This window comes from Solanum stenotomum, chromosome 7 (assembly GCF_019186545.1).
Source record: "Solanum stenotomum isolate F172 chromosome 7, ASM1918654v1, whole genome shotgun sequence".
NCBI lineage: Eukaryota > Viridiplantae > Streptophyta > Magnoliopsida > Solanales > Solanaceae > Solanum > Solanum stenotomum.
In genome coordinates, this window is record NC_064288.1 from 36,631,202 (window position 1) to 36,644,330 (window position 13,129).

General features: G+C 36.1%; 1 protein-coding gene across 1 annotated transcript in view; it reads left to right on the forward strand.

Annotated features, from left to right (window-relative positions):
- The first annotated feature begins 1,083 nt into the window (after positions 1 to 1,083).
- LOC125871938 (ribonuclease 2-like) overlaps positions 1,084 to 13,129 on the forward strand; it is a 13,013-nt gene continuing 967 nt past the window's right edge. Inside the window, exons 1-8 of the mRNA XM_049552660.1 lie at positions 1,084 to 1,362; positions 1,581 to 1,609; positions 1,704 to 1,777; positions 2,510 to 2,611; positions 2,723 to 2,726; positions 3,898 to 3,989; positions 5,012 to 5,173; positions 5,807 to 5,885. Coding sequence (XP_049408617.1) covers positions 1,091 to 1,362; positions 1,581 to 1,609; positions 1,704 to 1,777; positions 2,510 to 2,611; positions 2,723 to 2,726; positions 3,898 to 3,989; positions 5,012 to 5,173; positions 5,807 to 5,885 — 814 coding nt within the window. The 5' untranslated portion in view covers positions 1,084 to 1,090. The remainder of the gene's footprint in view (positions 1,363 to 1,580; positions 1,610 to 1,703; positions 1,778 to 2,509; positions 2,612 to 2,722; positions 2,727 to 3,897; positions 3,990 to 5,011; positions 5,174 to 5,806; positions 5,886 to 13,129) is intronic.

Genomic DNA, 13,129 nt, shown 5'->3' on the forward strand with positions numbered 1-13,129 from the left:
GACAAAAAAGGAACTTAAAAGTGCATCAGCAAGGCAAGTTGTATTTTATGAAGTTTTTGGCAAAAACACCCTTAAACTATATTCTCAACTTAAACTTCATCCTTAAATTATTTTTCTTAACAGAAAACATTCCTCAATTATTTAAAATTTGACAACTTTCATCCTTTTGTTAAAATTTGTCAAAAACTAACAAATTCTTCACAACATGTACGGTGCACACTACTCTCAACAAATTAAACTCCCTAAATCACCCCAATTAAACCAATTCTGTTCATTCGACATACATCTAAAATAATATTATAAATTTTTTTAGTAACAACGTTTTGCATTGTCTTTCTTTAATTAGCAATTTTATTTTTATTTATTTTTCATTTGATTTGATATCAAAGAATTATCAATGAAAATGTTTTTTTTCATTTAATCTGCAGAAAGTGGTGTTGATCGAAGACTTTTACTTCTAATAATGGAAAACGAAACTTGAGTACTAGAGATCAAAATTAGCTGAATCTTGATCACTTCAATTATTAATTTGCTCCAAAAAATTATTGATCTAACGACATTTTAACTTTGCAAGGTGAAGATGGTGTGAAATTAAGTTTCAACTTCATTTAGTTGGTAAAGGAGAAGTAAAGATCATATCTCCTCGTAGACTTACACCGTCCTAACATTGTTTTTTCAACAACAAATATGAGTCTCAATTTTTTTGGATGCTTTTTCCAACCGGTAATAATATTGTAGATTATTTTTATGAGAATAGTATGAATTGCATATGTTTTTGTGTGGAATTCGCTAAATTTTTGATAAATTTAAATAGAGGGATGAAAGTTGTTAAGTTTTAAATACTTGGAGGATGTTTTTTGTTAAAAAGGATAATTTAAGAATGTAATTTAAATTTGGATATAGTTTAATGATGTTTTTAACCAAAAACTCTATTTTATGAGTTAACTCTTAACTCTATTTTATGTGTTAACTCTTTTTGTTTTTATTTATATTTTTACAAATAGTCCAAAACTGCCGTGTCCTACCAGCCTTCTTCTTCTTCTTCTTCTTCTTTATTTAGTATTTAAAATACATACAGTTTGACTAATCAATGGGCTGCATCCATAAGAAAGAAATCCAAAAAAGTGAAAATTGGAAGAGAAGAGCCACCATGTCTTCTCCTCCTGCAATTGTGAATCTGCGGATGTTATTTGTATGTTGTATTCTCATTGCAGTGAAGGGTGGATGGGATGAGGAAGTTGGATTACTTAGAAGAGGAGGAGAACAGAGAGAGTTCGATTACTTCAAGCTAGCTCTTCAATGGCCCGGCACCTATTGCCGGAAAACTCGCCATTGCTGCTCTTCCAACGCCTGTTGCACCCGGTATCTATATATATCCCTCTTTTTAATACTATTACATTCAAATTTGGGCAAATCCATTCATTTGTTCTTCTCACTCTTGGAAAATTGGGTCTTTCATAACTAAATCTACTCCGGTAAATGGTGATCACCGACAAGATTCGTATCTTTGTTTTCCTACAATTTCGCATGCGTTTGAAAGTAGTAGCAGCTTACCTGTGTGATTTTGTGTATTTTTCCAGCTCAAACTCGCCATCTGTATTCACAATTCGTAAGTCCTACTCCCTTCTGCCAGAGGTGTGTAATTCATTTTTCATGTGCTCACAAGTGAAAGATACAACTCAATAAGGTTTGTTCTCTTCTAGATGGACTTTGGACAGAGTATAACGATGGAACTTGGCCTTCCTGCTGTTCTGGTCGCCCTTTTGATGAGAAGGAGGTATGTTTGCCCTTTCTTTAGGACAGAGAAGCTTTGAATGTGAGAATGGATGGGTGGAACTATCTGCATTGCTACTCAACAGTTTGTAACTGGAGCAGCAGTGTCTTCTGATGCCAGTTCACAAAGTTGGGGTTCAAACATTTGTCTCCTGTGGTCCTGTGGTCCTCGTTCCAGCTTTATCACTGGCAACACCCTTTGGCGCAGTTCTCTGATAAAGTTTAAGCATTAAACAACTTATTAAGGATTTCCCAAATTTTCACCTTCATATTGAACATTTCTTCTTGTGTGAACACTTATGCTTTGGTCTACTTGCTAGATCTTAACTATTAATCATGAAGTATGCGATATAAGACCTTATGTCTTGTCTACTTATGAATTTGATTTTTCAGATCTTAATTCTGTGAAATGATTTTCACATATTGATTGGCAACATAGACCATGCTATGAGATTATGTGATGTGCACCAAAGAATTTTTGCAAATATAATTAGAGCGTTAAGCCATCAGCAATCTTTTGTTGTGAAGTGTCTTGAAATGATTTTATTTTATTTAGCAGCAACTAGCATCTGTGAACTTTATTGGTTAGCTAGGATATTTGCAAATTCCGCAATGAGGTCATTGAGAAGTTTAGATTTCTTTAATCATAGTGGTGCTTCCCTTATATCTATTTCATGCTTATTCCTCATCACTGAGTTCAAATTTATTTGTTTATGAGCCAAGTACTTTTTGTCAGATTTCAACATTGCTTGAGCCAATGAGGAAGTATTGGCCTTCTTTAAGTTGTGGTTCCCCCAGATCTTGCCATCACAAAAAAGGACCATTCTGGGGTCATGAGGTGGTTTCACTGTTATCTTTACTCATTGATTGTTTAAATTTGATACAATTAAGGAACTGACACATTCTTCTTGCATTCCTCTATGCTGACTCTGGAGATACTCAATTACAGTGGGGTAATTACCTTGCCTTATTCTTTATTTATATTAAAGTAATTGTACAAGAGATTGACTAGGAGAATGGTTGAACTTAACTACTATCTGTAATGCTATAGTTTACTAGCTGATACTTGAGGACTTGGGGGCTATGAGTACTTTGCTGTTAGTTGCAGCTGGCTTGGGGCTTCATGTCCAGCTGGGCCTCTGTTTCTGGATTGTAATGTTGACTTCTGTAATAAAATTGTCATTTACCAAAAAGTAAAATTAATTGTACAAGATGAAAGAAGGTTAAGAGCTTGCTATTTTTTAGAATATAATTGAGAAGCAAGGTTCTAGATTTCCGCAGCAAGGAGCCAAGGATGTAAAAACCTAGAAATTACTTGATTCTTTACATCTCTTAACAAATTAAGAGTAGCTCCCTTCTTCTCCTTGGATACTGATAAGTGATTAGACATTTAATTCCTCATGTATTATTATTATTATTATTATTATTTATTGTTATTACTACTATTAATATATTTCTTTCTTCTCCTTCTAAAACTGAGGTATGAGGTAGTTTTTTCCTTCTGCTTTTGTCATTTCATCAATGAGATGTCTTTGGGTATGCACTTAATGTGCACACAAAGAGGATGCCGTAATATCCCTTTGGTATGACAATAATGTGCCTACATAGGACTAAAAGACAAAAAATTGTGTTTATTAGCTTGCAAGGTTTACATATAATTTTGGTTATCAAATATTTACACATAATTTGTGGATGGGCTTGAATAATTCATATTCTGCATTTGGTGGCGGTTAAGGAGTATCGAGGGGGAGTGTGGGGTTATCAGGAGCATTAATCCCTCTACATTACACTGAGGATCCACCTCCTAAAAGTGGTTGTCATATTTCTTTGCAATGCAATATGTAAAAGAAATCATGTTCTTTTCCTCAACCAACACTTCATAGTATGTATTATGCTGTGGTATAATATATTATGGTTGCCAACAAAACGCCTGGTTTTCAATAGGGAGGTATATGGAGATTAACACAGGGCCTTATCTCTACTAAATCCAATCTGATTATAGTACAAACTACAGAAGGTCTGATACAGTTATATGCGCTTTAAATATATCATATGGACATAAGTCAGATAGGATCCTCTTTAATTTATCCCTTGTGACTATATTTTCATCCTTATTGATTGCAGAAAAACATGGGACATGTGCTTATCCAGTTGTCCATGACGAATATGAATTCTTTTTGACAACGTTGAATGTTTACTTCAAATATAACGTCACAGTAAGTGATTTTTCATGCTATGTATTTTAGTTTTGAAATAATATCCTTGGAATACCAATATATTTTTTATTGTAGCAATTTCATGTCCTTTTCCTTCTTTTTGGTTATACATTCTAATTTTTTTTATGCTTGTTGGGATATTTTCATTCTATGAAGCTGTTGATGATATCAAATACAGAAGAAGTTGCATCTTGAATAATTATATGTTAAAACTTACTTATGGATGTTTATTAGTACCTAGTTCTTGTCGATACAAAATATATCAAGAAGGAAATCTTTCTGACTCGATAATTAACAGCAAAATTAAGGGGAGAGGGGGAGGGGGGGGGGGGGGGNGGGGGGGGGGGGGGGGGGGGAAACCTAACCTGGACATGCATTGTATAACATATATGCTGTAACTTCTCAATTAATCAACTGTATCAGAACATTCTTGATATCATTGCTTATGCATTAAAAATGGTTTATAATGGTATTGTTGTTGATACAGTTTCATTTTGTTTTCACTTGAATAATTATATGTTAAAACTTACTTATGGATGTTTATTAGTACCTATTTCTTGTCGATACAAAATTTATCAAGAGGGAAATCTTTGTGACTTGGTAATTAACAGCAGAATTAAGGGGAGAGGGGGGGGGGGNGAGGGGGGGGGGGGGGGGACGTAACCTGCACATGCATTGTGTAACGTATATGCTGTAACTTATGGATTAATCAACTGTATCAAAATATTCTTGATATCATTGTTTATGCGTTAAAAACTGTTTGTAATGGTATTATTGTTGATAAGTTTCATTTTGTTATCAGATGAATATTAACAAGATCTCTTCAATGTCAATAAACCAACCATCTAGTGATTTTATGCCTGATAATTGCATATGAACATGCTGTTGCTCATTGATTAGTCTCTACTGTTTCCTTTTATAACCTGTTGAACACTTATAAGTTTTTCTTCCCTGTTAGTCAACTAACCAAATAGATTATGTGTGGTACTTGACTAACATTACGCACTCAAACACAATGCCAGGAAGTTCTATTTGAAGCTGGATATGTACCATCAAATTCCGAAAAGTATCCATTAGGAGGCATCATTTCAGCCATTCAAAATGCTTTTCATACAACCCCAGAGTTGGTATGCTCAGGCGATGCCCTGGAAGAACTTCGTATATGTTTCTATAAGAATTTTGAGGTTGGTCGTCTCTCTGATGCTCTGACAGAAATACTGCAATAGATGCTTTGTGATCTCACATTTATTGTTATGTAACCATGATTCTTATAGCATCAAATAAAAAATATCAGACACACTGTGTTGCATCTGCGGAAATCTTTGTCAGTGCCTGATCTAAAACAGAAATCTTTGTCAGCATCAAGGAAGTACCTTTCATTCTGTTACTTCTTTTCTATCCCGGACAGCCTCAGCAGTAGATATCACATGACCATAATGCAGAGAGGTTCATGACTTGATCGTTAAGGATGTATTTCTTGTTTATATGTCTAGGGTTACTAAGGTTTTGTGCATTGCCGAAAGGCCAACTGATAAGACAAATGAACAAAAAACAATGACCTTCCTTCTTTTTTATCATCCATTACCCCCTTGGTCGTCCCATTAATCAATGTCCTAGATGTTAAGAGCAGGGGGATTAGGAAGAATATGGGCATTGTTTTGGTATTCTGATTTTATTCATCATACAAGTTACTGGGAAAAGTTAATTTCATGTTTATCTTGAATCTCTATTATTAGCAGACCGTCATTCCCCTAATCTTCCCCATTACAATTAGAAGTAAATTATAAACATGTGCTTCAATACCATTCTTTTTACAGCCTCGTGACTGTGCACATGATACAAGCTTAAGAAGGTCATGTCCTCAGTACGTCAGCTTGCCAGCCCATGGATCATGGGGTAAGTTCTCTTTGTTTTTTCTTCCTTTGGCTGCCTACTTTATTTGTTTAGCTTAATTGATCTGCATGTAATAAAAATATTCTCTTACACAACAAACTTGAAGTTTCGGGAGCCATTCTTATGATTGTTCCAAGTACCATGCGTAAGATAAATATGACTATGACATGGTAGATGATGTACATACTGAGTTAAGTGCAACAGAGAACGGAGTAGCTTCCTCCTCTTTGATTTCCCTATATACTAAGTAAATTGCAACAAGAATGGAGTAAATGAGCACACCTACGCATTGATGTTCTACTTGCCTTTTTTTTTTGACAAAGATGTTCTACTTGCCTTTCTTAAAAAGAGAGTACTCCTAGGTATTGATGTGATGGATGCCATCATCAAACAACAACAACAACTAACCCAGTGCAATCTCAAAAGTGGGCTCGGGAAGGGTAGGGTGTATTTAGACCTTACCCCTAGCTTTGTGGGTAGACAGAATGTTTCCATAATGGGTGTCATCTTCAGTAACCCATTTTCCATCTGAAATAGTGGACCTCATTTTCTTTTCATATAAGAGCATGCATAATAGTGTAGGATGCCTCATTGCCGTAAATACTTTAATATGGCCCCTAATATGGATCTAGTTATGGGATGCTGCAAGATGTAATCACATGTTTTCTTCCTATGACCGATGGTGTAGGTTCGTTAAGAGATAACTTGCAATCTCTTGAGTTTAAGTACACAAAAACTGGAATAATTTTTGCCTTAGATTTCATGGGATAACCATTGAGTTTAAATACAATATTGATAAGCTAACTACTCTTAGAAACTAGGACATGGTTTCCTCCCTTATTTAAACCCTGCTTGTCTCAAGCGCTGAGGTGGAAACTACTAGTATTTCCCTCTTTTTCAACAAATTGTTCCTCATCTTTTATCGAGTCAACCTAGAATAATTTCTTACATTGATAATCTCAGGTGAACAGTTCACCACTAATGAAACAAAAAGTCCTCTTAAGTCATCTTTTTGCATTTCAAATCTGGTCAATTTCTTCACAAATCTGGCTTGTTGTTGAGGTGAGAAGTATGTTGTCTTTGATATACATACATCTAACAATTGCAAACAAAGAGGTTGCTCCTTCCTTTTCGTAAAGCTGGGAAATATTTGTCATAGCCAAATCGGGAGGATTATGCAACTCTACCTCAATTGAAGATTATGCAATTATACCTCAATTGCTATGTAATCAACAAAACCACTACATGTAAAGTTCAATTTTTTGCGCTTGTGTAAGGGTACCAACCCGCCAAACCAATTGCTCAAACTTTTCTTGGTATCTGACACCGTCCCAATTTGACTTTAGTTAGCCAATTCTCCCAAATTTTGACTTCTAATTGTTGGTCCAAAACAATGGTTGCATTGACGTTTGAACTCATCCCAAGAGCATTGAGGCATATTTTTCTCTAGTTCAGAGTTGTGCAGTTCCTTCCAAATGAAAAGAAGTAAGTCTAATTTTTTCTTCTTCTGGTGTTTGTTGGTGTTGAAAGAAATGCTCGCACTTGTTCAGCCATCCCAAAGGGTCCTATTGGCCATTAAATTGTGGAAAATCCAACATTGTATATCTAGGAATGATGGAACTTCCTCCTGTTATGATTTTGATCCTTCTTCCACTGTAGCTTTACCCTTACAACCTCAATTATGACCGACATTTTCACTTGATTCAGAATTGGCCTTTGAATTTGCTAAATACTTTGCGAGTGCATCCAAATGACCATTTATGGCTTCATGTCTGGCTAAATTGGCTGCACATTCTTTTTGAAACAAGTTCACCAATTGTCCCCATTGTTGGATTTGGTCTCCCATAATGCCCAATGCCCACTCTGATAACAAGTTGTTACGGTCCTTAAATGAATCTAGTTATGAGAAGCTGCATGATGGAATTAGATGTTTTCTTCCTACAACTATGGTTTTGGTTCGTCAAGAGAGAACCTGCAATCTCTTTAGTTGAAGTACTCAAAAATTGGAATAATTTTCTGCTTAGATTTCATTGGATAAATATAGAGTTTAAATACAATATTGATGAGATAACTGCCCCTAGAAACTGTGACATGGTTTCCTAACGTTACTGGAATGAGATACTGCTAATAACTACAATAAATAACCACTATTAAAACTTGTTGCTCCCAAATGCACATGCAAGTGTACGTGGTCGCAGAAGTAATAAATGGCTCTTTTAGAATCGAGTTGTCGAACCCAAAGGACTTACGATCAATTTATATTAATTCTATTAATTCCACAATTTAAAGAAAGTGTTTTCAAGAACTTGTGTTTTTGTTCAATACTATTATTGTGAATTATTAAATTATAAAAGTAACTAATAACGACAACTTCAATTTCGGTGATTGAAACAATGAAGGGACAATTCCAGGGCTGCAACATGCATAGGGTTTCATGTATCACATCTCAGCAATGAATTAACTATGGTTATCAAATGACCGATTTATAAGGTTGATTTTATGATCATGATCTCTCGACCTCTAATCGCCTACTCCAATTGAATGTCTAACTACATTGTTGAGCGGAGATAGACAAAACTCAATTGGAAGCATTTGTATTTTTATCATGTTTCGTAACCAAGCTCGGTGTTCGTTTGGGTGTCAATCCTGAACACGAATCTGAACAAGTGATATGCAAGAGAGATTGAGCTCTTTGTATTCTTTGGTCTATCTACCTCTTTGTCTCTTGAGTTATTCTAGATAATATATTTATCTCTATGGTGATCAAGCATGAAATACTAAAAACAAGAATACAAAAGTAATTTAAGTGATAACCAACATTAATTCAAAACAATTGATGCTCAACAATTACTCGTACCTACAACCCCAGAACAAAGGCTTTTAGCCAATCATAATATTCAAAGACTCAAAAACTATTAATTTCATACAAATCGAATTTAAAGGAAAAGTAGAGAATTGAAACCTAAGACAAATTGTTAATCCTTTGCTTTTGCACACGAAAAAAAAGTACTTCACAAAATAACCCTAGGGTCATATATATAGAGTTTAGGAAATTAATTCTCACTTTTAATTAACTTTGGAATCCTAAAACAACTAAAATTCACCGGAAAAGTCAGGGGCAATGCGCCTGAATCGCGCCAAGAGAGGTCTGGGCATGTCCAGGCCTGGCGCCTTGCACCAGTAGTACGCCTGAAAGTGTTCTCTGAAGTTTTGAGGCTGGCGCCCTGCGCCACCATCGCGACTAATGTGCTGGGGCAGTGTATCCAGCTTCTATTTGGTGCATTTTCGTCGTTGTCATTTTCTTTGCTTTCGTTACGTGCATACTTCTTTAGGAACCCCTGCATATAGCTAATCATATAGGTTAGTGTGCAATCATCGTAATAATTATCTAAATATACCAATTAGAATTAAGAATGCTCTCAAAACATAAGGTAAACACGGGCAATTCATAGTAATTGGACATATAAATACGCTCAAGATCACCACCTCACATTTAAACCTTTGTTCGTCCTCAAACAATCTCTAGATTATCAACTCATCATTCTCACCTTTGGACTTATCCACCCACAGTAAAATCAACCAAACATATTCAATCATGCTTTTGTAATCCACACTTTATGCAACAATCAACAATTTAGTTCATTTTGTTAGTTTACCAATCAACACCACATAACCTCAATGAATGACTCTTCACGAATATTTCGGGCCAACGTAATCATATAAGAACACGCCAAAATACAATTCACCCAAATGTGCGTCATGAATGCCCTCACCATTTTTAGTATAGCCTTACACTCGTCAGATTTCAAACCAACATTATGAAAGGCGCTTGCTTTTGCACCTTTGGCGACAAGGCAAGGCGAGGGGTCATCGCCTTTTTCTGGCGAGGTGAGGCGACTTCAGAAAGGCGTGCCATGGCGACGGAAAGGCATAAGATGACGTGGTGTGGCGATGCAATAGGCGTCGCCTTTTTATTTTTTTATTTTTTTTAAGGTCTGACTTAATAAATAAAAGCCAAAATTAGGGTTTTTTTGGGTATTTTTGCAAACTTGACCTTCGCAAGACACTCCTCCTCTTCTCCTCCTATTTCGCGATTGCTGCTCCTTCGTGGAGACTTCTTCTTCGCGAATCACAATCGCGACTGCTGTTCCTTCTCAGGTACGAAATCTTATCTCTAGTTCTTTTCTTCTTCTCTTCTAGTTCTTATCTTTTTCTCTTCTAGTTCTTCTCTTCTTTTCTTCTTCTTCTCTACTCTCTAGTCTCTACTCTGTTTTTTTTTTTGGTGGAACTACTCTATTTTTTTTTGGGTGGAACTACTCTGTTTTTCAGTATTTAGAGTTTGAGACTATGTTTGGTTCTGTACTTCTGTGGTAGACTGTAGTGCTCTGCTCACTGGGCTGGAATCTGCCTATATTTAAAAAAATAATAATTTGATCCTTCTATAATTATTTCTTTCCTACTTAATTTAGTTTTATACTAATTAATATAGTATTTATTTGTTCATAAATTGTGAATTCAATGACGTCAGATGCTAACAAAAAGAGGGACATTGCTAATGAATGTTATTGTTATTGAGATTTTGGATATTTTTTTTTTTTGATAAAAGTTAAAGTTGTATTCTTCAGCATTAAGGGTATGCTGGCTACCTCCAAAAAGTTACAAGTTGAAACCATAATTACATAGATCCTAGGAAATCTACCAACTGTTCTACTTCTTCTATACCATCTTCTTTACACCAAAAAAACATGTTAATGCAATTTTCTTTAACTTTCTGAATAGAGTTAGTAATATTCTCATGACACCTAAGGTTTCTTTCTCTCCAAATAGCCCACCAGACACAAGTAGGTACTATAGACCACCATTAATTGGCGCCTCAATTCAAAAAAGGCAAGCGGCTCACCGTGTGGCGAGGCAGGCCCTTGTCGCCTTTTGTCGCCTCTCGCCGTCCAAAACACTGTTTCAAACCAAGGCCTATTTTTCAAAGTTTAGCACTCACCCTCAACAAATGATGCTCTTACATATTCTAACATACCATAAGCTTTCCCTTAGTGTACTTTTAACTTTCACAAAGCACTAATCATGGAATCAAGAGGACTTAAGTTTGGTTGTAATGTTGACCTGAGGCAAGGGAGGGTACATTTAGGATAGAATTAGTGACTATTCCTCCCTAATGCAGGTATTTTATTTTTCAGACATACTTCTTCAACCACTTCTCTTTTCTTTGGTACAAACCTCATAAATATCCTTCAATTCATGTTTCAAGCTTTACCCTTTTGTATATTTAAGCACTTGTTTCCTATTCAAGCAATATTTTTCTTTTTTACATTTTTTCAATACAAGTGCTTTTGCAATTTATAATCGCCATGTTTTTCACCTTCTTTCTTTAATTTCGCCACAAAACAAGCATTTCCACCGTACTTCACTTTTACCATTGTTTTCATTTTGCCTCTTAACATAGTGCATTAAGGATCAACTTTTGGATCACACAAAGTCATGGTATCAATAAAAAAACATTTGACTCAATATGTGGTTAGTAAAAAATTAAAGGCTAAAAGGCTCAATGGGGCTTTACTAAGGACAAGTCATTTGGAAACACATAAGAAAGTTCAAATTGGCTATTCAGAGAAATGCCTCAATCCTATTCCACAATCCATACAAGTTACTTATTAAGCACACACAGGGCAAGTTCTAGATGTCATTCAATGCAAGAACTAGCAATTACTCATCCCACATGGCATCATGACATACACATAAGGATATAATCAACTTAGCATGCTTATACAAATCACATTGCGGTGTTTTACACTCAATTAAGCCCATCTTTATCAATTAGAGTCAAAGCAAAGAACCTATGTGTGTCTTAAGGTTACTAATCCCATTCAAGTTGCATACACAAGTGTGAACTACCCATGACGTTAGGCTAAGCAAGGTTTCAAAGTTCCGACAATTCGATTTCACCATCTACTACTCCTAGTGACTAATTTTCCCTCAAGACAGTCGTCATCCATCCGTCATTGGGAACTGTCACTACTATGACAACTCTATGATTCAACACAATTAAATAAAATACTAGTCCTAGTCGGTTCAATGGGACTATCCTCGGGAAAAGAATCGAAAACAAAAATCAAGGAACCCACCTAAATAAAATAAAATACTTCATAAAGCAGTAAAATATATATATGGTAGTTCATCTTCCCCCACACTTAAACAGAGCACTGTCCTCGGTGCACAAAACAAAACATAAGTAAAGAGTGAAAGAAAAACTCCCTTTTTTTGGCCTCTAGGCCTCTTGGCACTCAATCAACAGTTGCCACATTTGTGCAAAATCCACAACCATCAAGGCCGCTTCACCATCACCCGTGTCGGTATCATCATCATCATCATCATTCCTACCATCATCCGTCTCATCCTCCTCAGACTTATCATCTTCATCCTCAGTGGCATCATCATCATCATCAATAGGCTCTTGGAATGCCGGGCCCATACGACACATAAAAATTGCGCTATCCGTCAAAGGGTAACACTTTGTCAATGTTGCCATATCTTCCTCAGTCACCGAATGGCCACCTATCTGCAATTGAAGCTCGGCCATACCATACATTTTGCCCATCCAACTATCATCACATGCTTGCCTATCCGCAGTAGATAACACTGGCCCATGTGACGCTTCTTGCGCCTTAGTTTTAGTAACATCAACCAAATGACATGCCAAATGAGGGGCACGGGGTGGACACACATCATGGACCTCCTCCTCAATCATCAAAGCACGTAAGTACCTAGTGAGCAAGCTCTCATAACAGAAACATCATCTCTTACTACTCCTAAACTTCAACATATTTTGACTCGAAATAGCGCCCACATTAACTTGCAGCCCTTCCATTAGTCTATAGATGAGCACTACTCTTTCTCTAGTTACTTCGGAGGTGTGCTTGCACGACATCAAAGTACTAGACACAATTTTTAACCATACACGTGCCTCTTGGTTTAAGTGGGCATAATGGAGAGTAGCATGTCTACCCATAACCTTGAAGCTAAATTGGAAAGAAAACCCTAAAATTATCTTTCAACTTTTAAAATCCTAAATTGATCGCCCTTTTTTAAGAAAATACAAAAGGCGATGCCTTTCTCGCCTCTTCCTTTGTCGCCATGGCATCGCCTTTTGATGATCGGCTCACCACAAAGCTAAAAGGCGCACATGATAAATGAATTTGGTGGGTATTTGCAGATTCCTTAGAGGAAACATTCTT